Genomic DNA, 16,915 nt, shown 5'->3' on the forward strand with positions numbered 1-16,915 from the left:
CTTACCTCATGCGAATGCCCCTCTCGGTGGCAGGTCCCGGCGGCGGTTTGGCGGCAGCGGCGGTGGCCGGTCACAAGACCGGCCGCCGCCGCCATTTCCTTATTTGGGCACGGGTAGTCTACACGCTTTTTTCCCCTTGTTTTTTCAGAGTCAGCCGTGATAGGCTACGTAAAGATTTCCAAGTAAAGTAAAAAAAAAAAAAAAGTGATAGGCTACATAACGATTTACGTAGCCTATCACGGCTAGATTTTCAAAGTCAGCCGTGATAGGCTATGTAGTCACCAATCCAAGGTGAAGGAAGTCAGAGGGAATGGGGGAGAGACCAATAGAATGAAAGATGGCCAATAGGATGACTGGTAGCTGAAATCAGAAACCTGGCCTGTACCATGATTGAGTGGGTGTACTGGTTAGTAAGGGAAAGTATAAACAAAGTAATAATGTAACCCAATGACTCCTGTTATATACTCTGGCAAGTGAGAAAGTGAACTAAAAGCGGCAGCAACTCTAGAGCCCAAATGGCAGGCTCAGTGGCCCCTGCAGTGTGATTAGGCCCAGGGCAGCTCCCCCTTATGCCCTGTCTTACAGATGGCCCTGCAGCCAGCCACAAACACACAAACCCCAAAATCTTCAATTCAGCTACATGTAAAACTCTGCTATTTTGCCCTTCATTTTGCAATTGCCTTCTCAGTTCCCCCCAGTTCACTTTTTTAAAGAATAAAGCCCTAAGTCTCCACTCCACTGTGTCATCCCAGTCCCTCAGACAGGCGCGCACACACCACACCACATTGCACATTAGTGTTAATCACACACTACTAACAAGATACATCTGGCATTGAAAGGGGTAAAGATACTTAACACTAACTTGCTTGCTTGCTGGATATTGCAGGAAGAGGGGGGAGAAACGAAATGCTCTGCACAGTCAGAAAAACCATGAGTAAAGGGGAGGGAACAAATGGTGGCCAGCCAATCCAAGGTGAAGGAAGTCAGAGTGAATGGGAGAGAGACCAATAGAATGAAAGATGGCCAATAGGATGACTCATAGCTGAAATCAGAAACCTGGCCTGCACCATGATTGAGAGGGTGTACCTGCTAGTAAGGGATAGTATAAACAAAGTAATAATGTAACCCAGTGACTCCTGTCATACACTCTGGCAAGTGAGAATGTGAAGTAAAAGGGGCAGCAACTGTAGGGCCCAAATGACAGGCTCAGTGGGCCCCTACAGTGTGATTACACCCAGGGCAGCTGCCCCTTATTTCCTGCATTACAGGCGGCCCTGCAGCCAGCCACAAACACACAAACCCTCACACAATTTTTGACTTTTATATATATATAGATTTGTATCCTACTTCCCTGTAAATACAAAAACCACCGCCACCTCCCTCAAAAATCAATCAAAGCACCTTACAGTAAGAAGCGGAAAATATGCACTCGGACTAAATAAATGAATAAAAAATGACAAACCACAACCAAATAGCAACAGCCGAAAGCCTCCAAACTTCAAAACTCCAGCATTATAAGTTTGGAGAGCTTTTTATGCTCTCTAGCATTTAATGGGATCTGATTTTATTACTCATTTTATTGCTGCCGCTGCTGCCATCTAAGTCTGTTTTATTATTAATGGCTTTTATTTCTGTCGTAAAAATGTTTTAACGGAGTCTTTGACTGAGAAGCAGGATGGAAATATTTTAATAAACAAAGGTACAGGGAACCTTTGCTTTGCCTGCTCCCCTGCAGCCCATGGCAAACAGGAGAGGCAATGGCTGCAGCAACAGTCTACAGATTACTCTGCTCCCCACTCCAGGCCAAAGGCTTTCAGTTCCGCTCAGATTTCAGCCGTCCTAGGAAGGAGGGGACTAGAGACACCCTATGTTAAAAGCAGCGTCCAAGATCCAGGTCGCAGCCAAGGGTAGGCCTGGCTGGGCCCACACCTCAGCAGGGACCCACTGACAAGAGTCCTCCAGAGTTGCTCCTCCTCTTCATCATTGCAACGGTGGTGAGAAGGAGCAACAGCAGATGCCCCTGTCTACCTGCTCCCTGCCTGGGAGGGAGGTGGTGTCTCTAGCAGGTGACAATAGAGACACCACAGCAGGTGGTGACAATGCTGGTGAGAAGGTAGACGCACTGAGGGAAGGGGCCCATTGAGGGGGACTTTTCCAAGCCCCCCCCCCCAAACCGGAAGCTGGCACTGTCCAAGACAGAGTTAAAGATGCCGACTGAGTCCCTTTGCAGGATGGCTTTTATTCTAAGGGGAAGCTGTCATTTCCAAGGGTTATTGTGCCTTACTCCAGAACACAACTGTCCCGTATGACAGTATTTAGAGCACTACAGCACTGCTGAACTCAGTAGAATGAGTTATATTCAAGGAACAGCCCTCTTTCTTGAAATGTTCAACGTAGGATAAAAAGATGTATTACGAAGTTAAGTACGACTTCTGGTACAAATTTAAGAAATATGTTCGCAGCTAACCACATATAATATAAAGGAAACAGTTGAATATATTGTCCTGGCATATTCAATTGAAATCATATACCCTGCTGTGTGGTAAGTTGCACATTTTGGCTTTGTACAAGGTCAGTGGGAAGAGGAGCATTCAGAACCTCTCCCTTGGCAGCAGCTTGCCAATTGAGCCACAAATTGCACTTAGAACTAGTGATGCTGCTGAATGTCATAATTTGTTGGCTCGAAATTCATGCATTTGTAATGCTCACCTTTGTAGCTAGCTTGGATCACTGTCTCATGAATTTATTAATTTTGGAATAGATTGTGAGCCTTGGAGCATGCACAGTCTGCATCTAAATTTCTGCACATGCACTGAGTTGGTTGGTTTAATCCTTTTCTTACAGGAGGAAATGTGATGTCACTTTAACCGATTAGGGAAAGGTTGGCAGTTGAACTCTTTCCACAAACCAATCATGTCTGAACTAGAAACAGTCACGCTGGTTGTAGACACCTCAACAAACCAATTCATATCTGTCTCTTCCATATACCGATTGGCAAAGGAGCTTAAACATTACGTAAAAAAGCCACCTGGAAACAACCAATCAGGAAAGGTACATAATGTGGTGCTGGATGACATGATGACTCATTACATGACTCCAAAGTACAGTCCCAAGGTGCAGTTTGATATTGGACATGTGTAAAAACTCATATACACAAAATGAGATTTCAAATTAAAGGAGAGGTCACTGGAGATTACACAGCTGAATTAGTAACTCTCTGAGGAAATAACGCATTCATTTGGGGTAAGTTCGCCCATCACTACTTAGATCCCATTCAACATTAATCCTTGTGGGGGAAACCATATGTGCACTGTACTATAGTGGATAGAGAACAGGAGTCAGAGGACCTGGGTTCAAATCCCTGCTTAGCGGTGAAATTCATTGTTGACCATGGGTCAGTCACCATCTCAGCCTAAACTATCTCACAGGGTTGTTATGAGTATAAAATAAGAGAGCCTCCATGTACACCATACTGGGCTTCTTGAGGAAAGGGCAATATATAAATGATTCCCCTCAACTGTCACCACCAGCAGCCATTCCAGCAGGCTGTACTGAGGGAAATGAGAGTGCAAAGCAAGGCCATTCCATCAGGTCTGCTGAAAAACTTAATTTTTTCCTCTTCCCTCCCCATTCTTTTTTTCTTGTGTGTTGTGTCTTTTTAGATTGTAAGCTTGCAGGCAGGGATAGTTTTGTTTTTACTGATTACATGTAAGCTATTCCAGGAGGCTTTTTGGCGGAGGAGCAGGATAAAAATACTTTAAATTGATAATAAATACATTTTTTTTCTCCATAGAGAACTATGGGAAAGCCACTGGATGCATGTGTAGCTTTGATTTTCAGGATAGTGACTGCATTCCAATGAAGAGAAATTGTATAGGTCAAAAACAGCTAACCATTATTCCCAAGAGATGTTCACATTTAAGTAGTCAGTGTCAGGGTTACGATAATTTTGGATCATTCTGAACCAAAAGTGGAATGTAAGACCCACAGAACAATTGGACTGATAGTTCATATTTTCTGTAACACCAAAACCATACATTTTCTGGATGTTAATATTATAAAAGAATTGTTCTTGTTTTTTAGGATAGGATCCAGAATGCATATTCAGCTTTGCGGCAGCATAAAATGCCTGGGCTGCAAACTCATTTGCTGAGATCTTCAGAAACAGCTCGTAGAACATTAATGTTTGAACAGGAAGCAAATTAAATGCTCATATTTCTCCAAGGAGTAATTTGAGAATATATCTGAGCAGAAAACAACTGAGAGGGAGGAGGGGGTGTTTGAAGCAGTCCTTTAGTATAACGCTAATAGCATGTCACTGCAGCAGGCATTAAAAGAAATGTGTGTTGGTTTATAGCCATCCATTTACAGCATGAGAAAGTTACTCATTGTGTGGCTTGGATTTTTGGTTGATCCCACTTGAAGACATTGACTGAAAAGACTCCCTTTGCCTTTGTCTCTCTGCATGAGTGCTAGCAGTCTGAGCTTTATTGGGTGAATAAAGGGTGTACATGTCAACACGATTGCTTCAGTTACATCCTTGGTATAACTTGCATGTCAAGTTGTTGTAAAACATTAGCGTTAGATAAAAGGGGCACTGGTCAGTTATTAATGTTTCTATAGCTACTGTAAGTTCATAAGTCTGTCATGATTCTACTAACAGAGGTGTTTACTTCAAGCCACTTCTTGGCATGCTGTATTTTACTCCTTCGTGTTTATTTTTTTTTATAATGAGGAATACCAAGGCCCCATCTACACGGAAATGCTTTCTGAGATGATTCAGTTTAAAACCGGATTTTCATCATTTCGGATCTGCTCCCCTCGGATCTGCACGCGTTGCCAGCTAATGTGGTGTATACCTGGGGAAAACCTGCTGTTGCCAGGCAAACATCAGGAGGAGAAACTTCATTATTTTGTGCATATGTGGGCGGAGTCCCGCAACAAAACAACAGGTCATCAACAAGTATCGGCAAAGAAAGGAGAGAATTGGGAAGGCAGGGGGGAGGGGAATACTTGCAATTGAAGGCAATGTGATTTACGTCCAAGTAGACATGTCTTACAGAGTCTGCCCATGCCGAGCAGAGCAAGATGTGTGTGTTATTCCCAGAATCACATCTCTGCTCTGCAAGCGCGATGCAGCGAATGAAAAAGCAATTCCCAATTCCCCACCCCTCTCTCCAGTTGAAGACAATGTGATTTACTTCTGAGTAGATGTGCTTATCTAGCATTTTCAGATTATTCCTCAGCAGACCCATGTGAGATGTGTGTCTTATTCACACATCCCCAAGTGTGGTGCAGGGAATGAGCGGAGAGTTTTTTTAAAAATGTCATCCCAAAAGCAAATTCCAGTTCCCTACCTCTCCTGACTCCTGTGCTGAGTAAGTGCAATTGGAAACAATGTGATTTACTTCCAAGTAAACATGTTTATCTGGTGTTTTCAGCTCATTCTTTGAAGCAAGGAAATAATGACAAAAGAGAGAACTGGGGAGGCTTGGGTTTTTTTCCTCAAAGGCAGGGGAAGTGGGAAGCAGCTTTGCATTAATTCTTTAGTTCACTGGGCAAAGCTACTGCTGTTTTACCATGGGTGGTGGGCCCAACGAGAAAGGGGCTAATTCCTCTCCTCCCTTCTCTGAAGGCAACTTTCCGTTCCTCCTCACAGCACCACTCCCCCAGCCAGTGGTGAAGCCACACCTCTGCAGTAACGCAAACGTAGGACACACTGAGTTTCAAAACACAGGGAAGCCGCTTTAAAGAGAAAAATCGGTGACAAAATGACTTTGCAAAAATGCAGTTTTTACAGCATGAAAATCTGAGATTGATGCAGATTAGGGGTTACATCATGTATCATGCCTGTGGGTGACGCTCAGTAGCACCAGAGTAAATCCCTCATGTAGATCTGACCCAAGTCAAATTTGAACAGGGAATGGACTGAGACATTTTGCACAATTTATATATGTTATATTGTACAATATAATCCAGTATAGTGCTAGGAAGTCTTAAGCAGCAGTGATTTCAATGGAACCTAACAGCACATCACTGCAGTGTGTATTCATTGCAGCTGTCTTTCTGTGTCTATGTGTGTGGGGGAGGGGGAGTGTGCACACTCTGCACCAGAACCCTGTGTGCTAAGTACATGTTCTGCATATATAAGAACCCCATTATTGTAATGAAGAGAAAAAGTCTGTGTGCATGTATGTACGTGTGTGCAGGACTGCTATCTTTACTATACTGCATGGGAAATCCTGCCAAGGGTGGATGCGTTCTGTATTAGGGCTGTGCACCGCTTCGATCTGAAGCCCAAATAATGAGTCAAAGCGGGCTGTTTCAGAGGTGCCTCCGTGTGGTACTAGGTGGAGCAGAATAGCAATGAAGTACCCCGGAGTAAAGCAGCTTGTATACGAAGCACCTCATCCGATTCGGTGATTCGTTCTGAGCAACCCAGACAGCCTGGCGCCAAAAGTGTCAAGTTGAGAAAGTTCAGTGAAGGGTTGAGGAGGAGGGAGGGGGGAGGGGGGAGGAGGAGAAGGGAGGGAGGGAGGGAGCTTTGGCAAATGGAAACTCTAGTTGCCAAATCAGGGCTGAACATAACTAGGGATGTCAGACAATTCTGCCATGGACTCCAGTGAGGCCGGATTGCTGGTGGAAACACCTCCAAGGACTGCTAGCTGTCTCCTGCTCATGAGGAGGAGACAGCTAGCGAGCAGCAGGGACGTCTGCCTCATCTCCTCCTCCTGCCTGGGCGATTCACAGTGCTTTTTGCATTTAATTCTGTGTGCACATAAACTTCCACTCAGCATGTTTTTTAAGAACATGGTGATCATGGCGGAACGGAATCCATGGTGGAATGGCCTCCCACCCCCCACCACCCTGCTGAATCACCCCAGGACAGAGCTTACCTGGGGTGGATGTGGCGGTGGTGGCTCAGGTGGCGGCTCCAGCTGGTCTCCCGGCCGGCTGCTGCTGGGCTGCTGTGGCTGCAAATGGCGGCCATCATAGCGGCCGCCATTTGCATCCCTGTTTTAGCCGTGATAGGCTATGTAAATACTTAGGTAGCCTATCACGGCTGCCTGCAAGCACAGAAATGGCAGCCGCTACGATGGCCAGGCAGAATTCCGGGGGAGAGGACCAGATCGTCTCCCCCCACTGTCGAGGATTCCAGGGGAGGAATGGATCGCCTCCCCGCCCCCAGCGGATGCCCCAACCGGAACCAGGTAAGGGATTCGTACATCCCTAAACGTAACCCAGCAATCTCCAATCAGAGACAGTGGTGGAGGAGGGGGAAAGACTGAATAACTGGGGAAAAAATGGCTGTGTTTCAGAGACAGAGATCATTCTGGTGGTGTTACTTAGGGATATGAGAGGTGAGAAAGCCCCCCAACCCCTGCTCTGCTTGCTGGTTCATCTGCCTCTGCCATGATCACCATGTTCTTAAAAAACATGCTGAGTGGAAGTTTATGTGCACACAGACTTAAATGCAAAAACCACTGTGGATCACCCAGGCAGGAGGAGGAGGTGAGGCAGACGTCCCTGCTGCTCGCTAGCTGTCTCCTCCTTGTGAGCAGGAGACAGCTAGCAGTCCTTGAAGGTGTTTCCACCAGCAATTTACCCCCTCAATTGACAAGGCACAATGCCCCTTCGTTATAGAGATCCTGAGGGTTAAAATGGGGGCTGATTTCCATCTTTGTGTTGGAAGAAAGTAAAACAAGGATCCATGAAATCAAAAAGTGATCCTCATGATTTCATTAGGGATGTACGAAACTCTTACCTGGCTCCGCGCAGGCAATCCGCAGTGGGGGGGAGGCGCTCCGCAGCAACTCCGCAGAGCTGCCAGCTGGGGCCGCCCGCAGCTGGACATCTGGCCGCTGGGCTGCACAGGGATGCAAATGAGAGCTTCGGCTATTGGGCGGTATAGAAATGAAATGAAACTATTAAAAAAATAAGGCGGCCGCCATAGCAGCTGCCGTTTGCGTCCATGTCTTTAGCCGTGATAGGCTACGTAAATATATACGTATTTTTATATATAAATATATACATAGCCTATCCCGGCTAAAGACACGGACACAAATGGCAGTGGCTACAGTGGCCGCCATTTGCGTCCGTCTCTTAGCCGTGATAGGCTACGTATATATTTACGTAGCCTATCACGGCAAAAGACAGGGGTGCAAATGGTGGCCACTACACCATTTGTGCCCCTGTCTTTTGCCGTGATAGGCTACGTAAATATATACGTAGCCTATCACGGCTAAAGACACAGATGCAAATGGCGGCGGCTATGCCATTTGCGTCCCTGCCCTGAGCCGTGATAGGCTATGTAGATACTTACGTAGCCTATCACGGCTTGCCAGGGACGCAAATGGCAGCTGGCGTAGCAACCGCCACTTGCGGCTGCAGCCCAGCAGCGGCTGGAGCTGCCGCCGCCGCTGCCAGAGCCGCTGCTGCCGCCAGAGCTGCAGCCAGGTAGGCTCCATTTCGTGGGACTTTCGCGGGGTGGTGGGGCAGGTTGCTCCGTTCCGCCACGGATTCCGGGGGGCTGAATTCACTGGAATTTGGCCTCCCTGGGATCCATGGCGGAATTCTCTAACATCCCTAGATTTCATATGATTTTTAAAGTGGAAACTCCCCAAACCACCATCCAGTGGCGGATCCTGCTTCAGTCCATGGAGGCAAATGTGCTTTGTGACTGGATGGTGGTTTTGTGGGTCTCCCCTTTAAAAATCATATGAAATCAGGAGGACCCCTTTTTGATTTTTTGGACCCTCATTTTACCCAGTCCCCTTTGTGTTTACTGCTCTCTTTTCCAGTACAACCATAGGTCTGTCTGCTCAGAAGTAACTCCCATTGTGCTCAAAGAGGCTTGCTCCTGAAATGCAGGTGCATCTGGACTTTCAGGGGAAAGGAGAAAGGGCAGAGGGGGGAAGCCTCTCTTCTTGGTTGAGCAGCCCCTGCCAGTCAGATGATGTTCACTCCAATGCCCACCCTCACCAGGAAGTATGTTCTGTGAAGCACTTTTTACTGGTGCAGAGAACATGCTTGTGGAGCCCTGCATGGACCAAAGCTCAGCAAAGCTGATTCCTTTAAAATTAAAATCCAGTACTCCTCCATTAGCTTCTCCTTTCATTGTCATGGAAACATGGCCATAGACAGTCGAGCAGGCCGGGGCCGGTGGCGGCACGACGCTGACAGGTATAGCTTTTTACTTTGAGAGTTTTTGTGGAAAAACTCAAAGTTCAGCTGCACCTAGCACAAATAGTACTAGCCAGGCCAAACTGTCTGAAATCTGGCAGGTGGGATCTCCTCCACATCAGCAGAGAGTTCCCCAAGTTGAAAAAGTTATGGCCATTTGTGTTTTCCCATGAAAACCAATGGGAAAATACCCAAACCGAGTGGTCTGGATATCCGAATCTTGCCTCGAACCCAGAACTGAGTCGAAGCGGAGGGGGTCCGAATCGGCCTAAGTCGAAGGGGGCTGATTAGGAGGGTCCAAATGGCATCCAAAGCTAAGCGGGGGGGGGGGGTGTCTGTGCACAGCCCTAATCTGTATACCTGCCACATCCAGAACAGCATGTTGGTTCAGCGGGAGAGTTTGGATGAATGCTGAGGCAAAATGGATGGTGCTTTTTCTGAACATCATAGCCTCCTGCGAAAAAGACTCCCCTTTCAGCCATTTTTCAGGACTAAGACTTAAATGGGTGTGAAAGTGTTTGCACGTTGGCCAGGGAGGCAGGGGAAGGGAATGTCTCCCCATTGCTGGGCCAATCCTCACTGTCTTCCTGCACGGTGTCTGCAATGATGAACTCAACACAGAACAGTGAAGCGAGACAGTGACTGTCTCTGCTGCTGAAGCAATTCAGACAGTGCTCTTCACCCTGTTGCATGATGGTTTCAGCGCACATTGCCTGGCTGTGCTACGATATTGGTCCGGCAAAGGGGATGTGTTTTCTCCCCACCCCTGTCAGTATGGCAATGCGGACTTGACTTGCCCGCAGTGATGTCACCACATAACCAAATCAGATTGGCTACGTGGCTGCAATTACATAGTGAAGGAGAAAGACACACACATCCCAGGAAAATTGTGTGTGTGTGTGTGTGAGTGTGCATTGGGGGGCGGGGGGTAGTCTTGAAGAAATGACTGATAGGGCAGTGAACATTGCACAAACAACACCCCTCCCAGCACTTTTTGTTTTTTAGTCTGAAAATGTTTGTTTGTTAAAATTTGGCACAGCCTTAGTTTGGATCATTGTGAGTTACTGACTGTGCAAGTTCTTGTGCATTTCTTTCTCGTTGCCTGCTTATTAGTTGGCTGAAATATTGATATGCTGATTTGTTTGGAAGGAGCTTCACAACCAGTACTTCTGAAACTGAGAGGGCCAGAGGGTCAAGTCTGCATCCTCTGAGTCAGGCACTTCTTCTGAGTCAGGAGACAATTCCCAATTGTTTAGGCTCTAAACTTCAGGAATGGACAGTTCTTCTGGGAAATGGACAGTTCTTTGGGCCCCAGCTGAAAGATGCTCCCCTTTTCGGGATGTCAGAGAATTCCGCCACGGACTCCAGTGAGGCCGGAATCTTTAGAATCCCTGGAGTCCGTGGCGGAACGGTCCCCTGGAATCCGTGGCGGAACGGCCTCTCCCCCGCCACCCCGTGGAATCCCGCCGGGACGGAGCTTACCTGGTGGTGGATGTGGCGGTGGCTCCGGAGGCGGCGGCGGCTCCAGCGGCAGCTCCGGTGGCGGCAGCTCCAGCTGGTCTCCTGGCCGGCCGCTGCTGGGCTGCTGCTAGGGATGTACGAACGTCACTTACCGTTTCACGGATCTGCTTCGCAGTGGGGGGGGAGGCGATCCGTCCCTCCCCCCGGAATCCTCGATGGGGGGGGAGGCGCTCCATCCCCCCCCCAGAATCCTGCCTGGCCGGCTCCGCTCCGCAAGGATTCCGCGGAGCCGCCAGCCGGCTCCGCCTGCAGCCGGACATCCGGCCGCTGGGCAGCAGGGACGCAAATGGCAGCAGCTGTAGCCACCGCCGTTTGTGTCCCTGTACTTAACCGTGATAGGCTACATAAATATTTACGTAGCCTATCACGGCAAAGTAAAAAAAAATGCATATGCAAATGGCGGCGGCTACGGTGGCCGCCATTTGCATTTGCTATTTTTTGCCGTCTTGCGGGGGGGCAGGAGACCATTCCGCCATGGATTCCGGGGGGCTGAATGCCAGTGCATTCGGCCTCACTGGAATCCGTGGCGGAATTCTCCGCCATCCCTAGCTGCTGCGTCCACAAATGGCAGCCGTCGTAGCGGCCGCCATTTGCGTGCTTGCAGTCAGCCGTGATAGGCTACGTAAGTATTTACGTAGCCTATCACGGCAAAGAGCAAGGATGCTACGCCATTTGTGCCCCTGCTCTTTGCCGTGATAGGCTACATAAGTATTTACGTAGCCTATCACGGTAAAGGCGGCCACGCAAATGGAGTAGCATCCGCCATTTGCGTGGCTGCCTTTACCGTGATAGGCTACGTAAATACTTACGTAGCCTATCACAGCTGACTGGAAGCACGCAAATGGCAGCCGCTACGACGGCCGCCATTGTGGCCACAGCAGCCAGGCCGCAGCTGGAACTCCGGCTGCAGCTGGCCCTGGCTGGCGGCTCTGTGGAGCCGCCAGGAGCAGAGCCGGTCTGGGGGGAGGCACGGAGCGCCTCCCTCCCACCGCCGATGCCCCAGAACGGACAGGTGAGTAGGATTCATACATCCCTATCCCCTTTAGCTATAGGCTCAGGACCTGAACCCTGGGACTGAAAGTCAATGCTATGTTTTTGTTTTTGCTGAACCTCGCCTCAGGTAGCACCAGAATTTACACAGCCATTGCGTTTACTCCAGGGCCTTCCCAGACTGTCAAGTATTTCAAGGGCTGACTAGGACACTGTCCTCTTTCCATCTGTCTGGTACACCACATACGGGATGATGACAGGGTGGCCAATCTTCCTTGGTTCTTTAAAGCTTCCTTGGTTCTTTAAAGCAGCAGCTGCCGGTGCCATTGGGCAGAGAGGCCCCCGGAATGGAAGGGGAAATAATGTTGTTTGTGTTCCCTTTCCAGGGACACTGGAATGCTGGGGTGGCCATTTCTTTTTCCATACTTTCTTAGAGGTATTTTGAGGTTTGTGTTGGTGCTGGAGAATTTGCTAAATCAGTTCCATCTGTGTTTTGCGTATTCTCATCCATCTTTCGTTCTGCTGTCTGCTCATCGGCGGAGTCAGATTTTTTGTACGAGAATTTCAGTCATTTGCAAATGTATGCTAATGCACACTTATGCAAATACCCCCCCTCCCGTAAAAAAACAAAATAAAAAAAACTGGGTAGCAAGTCTGAGGAATACACGCGACTTTGGAAAAGCCGGTCCGCTGTGGAATCTGCAGGTGCATTGGCCCTAGGAGCATAGCCAAGTCATTTGTAGTGTTAGAGCGGCCTAGAGATCCATAATGCTTGCTTAAGTTCATTATTGGTACAATTCCCACGCTAGCAAGTCTCTGAGCATGTGCAGATGAGTCAAAAGGTCGATAACAGCCTTCTTGGTGCATTCCTTGCTAATGAAGAGAGTCTTTATCTCTGATGTGCCTGGGAAGCAAAGTCTGTCTACAGGTGGCTGTGCCTGAGAACCAAATACTTCTAGCCTATGCTGAGAATGAATGCTAGGAGCACGTGCTGCTGAAACGCTGCTTATTGCTAACCTGTAGAGTATAAGACCCATTGCAACCAGTGGCTTGGGGGTCAGAGAAGCTGTCTGATCCAACCATTGGGTACGCCTGTGTGCTCTAAGTTACTCAATGAAGTCTCCTTGTAAGCAGACCTTTGAGTATGATTCATCACTATCTTGGCACTTCTAACCTAAGAGTTTAACGGCAACGGCCGGGGCAGCACAGCAGGTCGGATTCATAGAAATCCAAACTCATTTGAATACATTGTGGATTTCTCCAACTTCCCTAGCTGGTGCATCTGCAAACCAGCAGCTTCACTAAATTAAGAGCGAGCACGAGAGCGAGAGAGCGGGAGAGGGAGAGGGAGAGGGAGCATGCAAGTGGCTCAGCTAATTAAAAATGAAAAACAAACCACTGCTGGCTGGTTCGTCTCGTAGTAACAATCCCCACCCCTCCTGAAGGAGTTGTGCACTGCTGCCGTGCACCCAATTTTTTTAATTTAAGGGGAGCAATAGTGTGGTGATGGATGAATGGAGGTAATGAACTGAAGGGAAATGTCTTTTGGAGCAGGATCTGGATCATCTGGGTGGGACACTGATTGGGATAATGGGTAAATTAATTGACGAACTTGTAGGAGAAATCATTTATGGATAATAAACCTAATTAAGCAGACGTCCAGTTATTTTGACAGGCTCCTGCTTCCTCTCTATATCTGGGTCAATAGAGCTCTGGTTTTCCTGATGTTGAGAAGAACTCTGTCATTTTACACTCAACACAGCTGCTTTATAAATTGATGCTCATAGCCTATATTTTAAACATTTATTAACAATGAGAAACTGTATTTAAAACAGTAACAGAAATTTATATTTTAGTATTGACAAAGGTGACAATAGGAAAAGAAAAGTCAAAGCACTGTGCATACATTACCAATATAGTTCTGCCAGCAGAGATTACTCCCTGCCAGGAGCAACCCCACTCAGTATCTTTCCTTTACTTTTATAGTTTTACACTTGAACATGATATGTGAGGTGATTGCTTACTGTACTCCAATTGGCTACTGTACTCTTTTAATTCCACCTCTTCATATTTATCCATATTTGTATGACACCATGTTTTTTGTACAGTTCTATAGAAATTTCCCAACTTGTTCTCTGTGGTTTTGACCTGCCTAGGTCATGAACCTTACTGAGCAAGAATATTTCTTGTTCTCTTTTCCCCAGGTCAAGTTTCCTGCTAGAAATAGCTCTAAAGCAAACTTTGGTTCAGACAGCCATTTTAGCTATGGCTTTTTGATATGCATGCTCTGACTGATGCCTTAACATTGCCTACAAACTGATTTTGGGGATCTGAGGTGCAAATTAACTGAATAATTTATTTAGGATGTTTTGGATGGGGAATCAGTTCACTTCCTTATGTGAAATCAATTCTAGGATTCATTTCTAGATTTATGCATATGCATGTACGTTAGCGTACACAAATTCATATCTTCATTTGTCCTTCTTTTCAGAAGTGCATATCCTCTCTCTTTTGGCAGTGTGTAACTATCCACCCTAATATACATGGATGTTTAATGATATGTATCTGTCATTCTTACATTACATGTTTGCTGCAGGAAAGTTCCAGCATCCTGTTTGCACAGAATCTACTATGCACACACAATCAAATGCACAGTCTCCCAAGCAGTAATTTGGACCATCCATTTTTCTAGGGCAGGAATTGTATACATAGGGGCCTGTGCTTGTTTGCATGTGTGTGCTTAGGTGCTGTATAAATTGGATGATTGAAAATGTGGAGGTTGGGTCAGGGCCAGTGGGTACGAGATGATCAGATTTTCGGTTATATGGAACTCTTGTTCACCTCCAACTCCATTTATTTATAATGGTACAGAAGACACATTTAAGGTAACAAATGCTTTGGCTAACTAGAATGCCAATAAGGAAAATTCTGTTCTATTTCACTAGGCAAATAACTAAGTGGTTACAGTGCAAAATTTGAACTTTATTTTGATTTTTTTAAAGTGAATATGTGACTTCCAAATATATTAATTCTATACTATTTGGAGCAGAATGTTTAATTTGTTCTATATTCCATGTTTCAGTGAGGTGTATATAGAAGTTACACTCAGAGGACTGTGCTCTAATCTTTGGCTGGAACCGTAGGGCTGTGAAGGAGAGTTAAAATTCATGACATTTCATAAAATCCTTTCCACATGTAAAAGCCTGCTCTCTCCTTTATATAATGGCTGGGTTTCTGGCCAATAAAATTGGTTGATGATCCCATATCTGGGCCAGCCCCTAACCTTCCACTTCTATTACTAATTCTAGGTTTTGTAACAATTAATGGCCAAGGAATGTCTCCTTTTATCTTAGAGCAGTTGGGTGGGTTGTGTTTTGTTTTGCGGTTTGTTTTTTACAGCTAACCTGATATAATACCAGTCTATCTATCAGGTTATATCAATCTATATTCCACTGGCAGATTCAACAGAAATTCTTGACTCTTTTTTTCCCTACGGACATAGGATTGATATTCTCGCTCTACCCTTTGTGCTTTTCCTCCATCCTTGCAGAGAACAGCCCTTTCTACCTTGGAGTGGTCAGAGCAGCAGATCAGAAAAGCTGCCAGTCTGGAAGAGCTACTCCAAATTACCCATTCTGAGGACTGGAAGCTGTGGAAGTGCCGACTGAAACTCAAGAGTGTGGATTCCAGATCTGCCTCACATCGCTCCACGAGATTTGCAGCTGCTTCCTATGATACCGAGATGCTCAAAAGTAGGTGTAACGTTTATGAGCTTAATCTTTCTGGCTCCTCTACAGCAGCTTTACCCAACCTGGTGTCCACCAGATTGTTTGTACTTCAATTCTTATCAGCCCCACCTAGCATAGCCAAAGGTCAGGGATGCTAAGGATTGAAGTCCATAACATCTGGAGGGCACCAGTTTGGGGAAGGCTGCTTTACAGCATATATCAGACCGCTTCTCTTATTCATGTGAAAGGCATGAGGGTAATGTCTGTGCATCATTTCTGTGTTTGAAATGCATGCATGCTTGCTGGGTTTGTGTCTTACTTATTGGCTTGTTTATAACATTATGTTGGTGCTCTGCTCTTGAACGATACAAGCATGGAGCACCCTGCCTTTAAAAAATACGTTAAAACAGAAGTATTTAAAAGGTCAAAAATGGTGCAGATAGGGTGGAAGCCACTATGTCTCTTGTCCCAGTGTTGGCACAGGCACTATCCAATAGGCGCTTATGCAGCACAGCCATTGTCCCTAAAGCACCCTAGAATCACAATTGCTGTGCTTTCTTGCAACAATCATGTTTGTGTGCTTTCTGTAATAAATGCACAGTGCTTACACATTTCTTCCAGGGGATCCATACAATTTCCCCTAAGGTAGCATTTCCAAGCAACAAACTGCACGATTCCATTGCTGAGAAAATGTCATTTGCATCTGGAAAGGCCCCTAAGGACCAGCAAAGTAATATAAGGAAAAAGAATGACATTTAAGGTTTTTGAAAGGGTGCTGGGCTGGACTTCTGAGTTCAAAATGCAGACAGATATAAAACCCATTCCTGCAAGCTATTTTGCTAAAATGGGGCTAAGAGGAGAAACATCTTCAGTGACGCCCACAGAGTTCCTAGGATTTTCTGCTCGAAGTGGGTTTTTTGCTCACTTAACTCAGTCCAAAGGATAGCTGCTTTAAGTAGGCATTTTTCCACTCAGCAAAGAAGGACAAGATGTAAACATGCAGCAATATCTAGAAGTAGCCATCTGGGCGATGTGGCAACAGCAGCAGGCAAAAAGAAAGAAAGAAAGAAAGAGGAACTTGCCAGCAGCCCAGAAACAAACAGGCTGAAAAGCAAAAACATTTAAATTATTGTTTTTATTAGGTGTGTCTTGATATAAAACACCTCATTAGCTTGGACATTACTGGGCGGAAGCTGCCTAGAGGCCTATTTGTGTGAAGAGAGGGAGAAGTAGAGACTAGTCTAGAACAAGGAAAAGAATGTCTACTGTTGTAATATGGCAGCTGCATTTCTGTGGCTGGATGTAGATTTGCTATCTTTTGAATTACCCTCAGTGTTGTTGTTCAGTTGTTCAGTCGTGTCCGACTCTTCGTGACCCCATGGACCATAGCACGCCAGGCCTTCCTGTCCTCCGCTCTCTCCCAGAGTGTGCTCAAGTCCATATTCATTGCATCGGTGATGCTATCTAGCCATCTCATCCTCTGCCGTCCCCTT

At 46.4% G+C, this 16,915-nt stretch overlaps 1 protein-coding gene across 1 annotated transcript in view; it reads left to right on the forward strand.

The window, feature by feature from the left end:
• The window catches only part of VEGFD (vascular endothelial growth factor D), a 38,711-nt gene that overhangs the window by 7,153 nt on the left and 14,643 nt on the right, over positions 1 to 16,915 (forward strand). Inside the window, exon 2 of the mRNA XM_084841752.1 lies at positions 15,245 to 15,446. Within this exon, the coding sequence (XP_084697878.1) occupies positions 15,245 to 15,446 (202 nt within the window). The remainder of the gene's footprint in view (positions 1 to 15,244; positions 15,447 to 16,915) is intronic.

The sequence above is a fragment of the Heloderma suspectum genome, chromosome 3 (genome assembly GCF_057233095.1).
Source record: "Heloderma suspectum isolate Gila_16-S chromosome 3, 16-S_ref, whole genome shotgun sequence".
Classification (NCBI taxonomy): Eukaryota; Metazoa; Chordata; class Lepidosauria; order Squamata; family Helodermatidae; genus Heloderma; species Heloderma suspectum.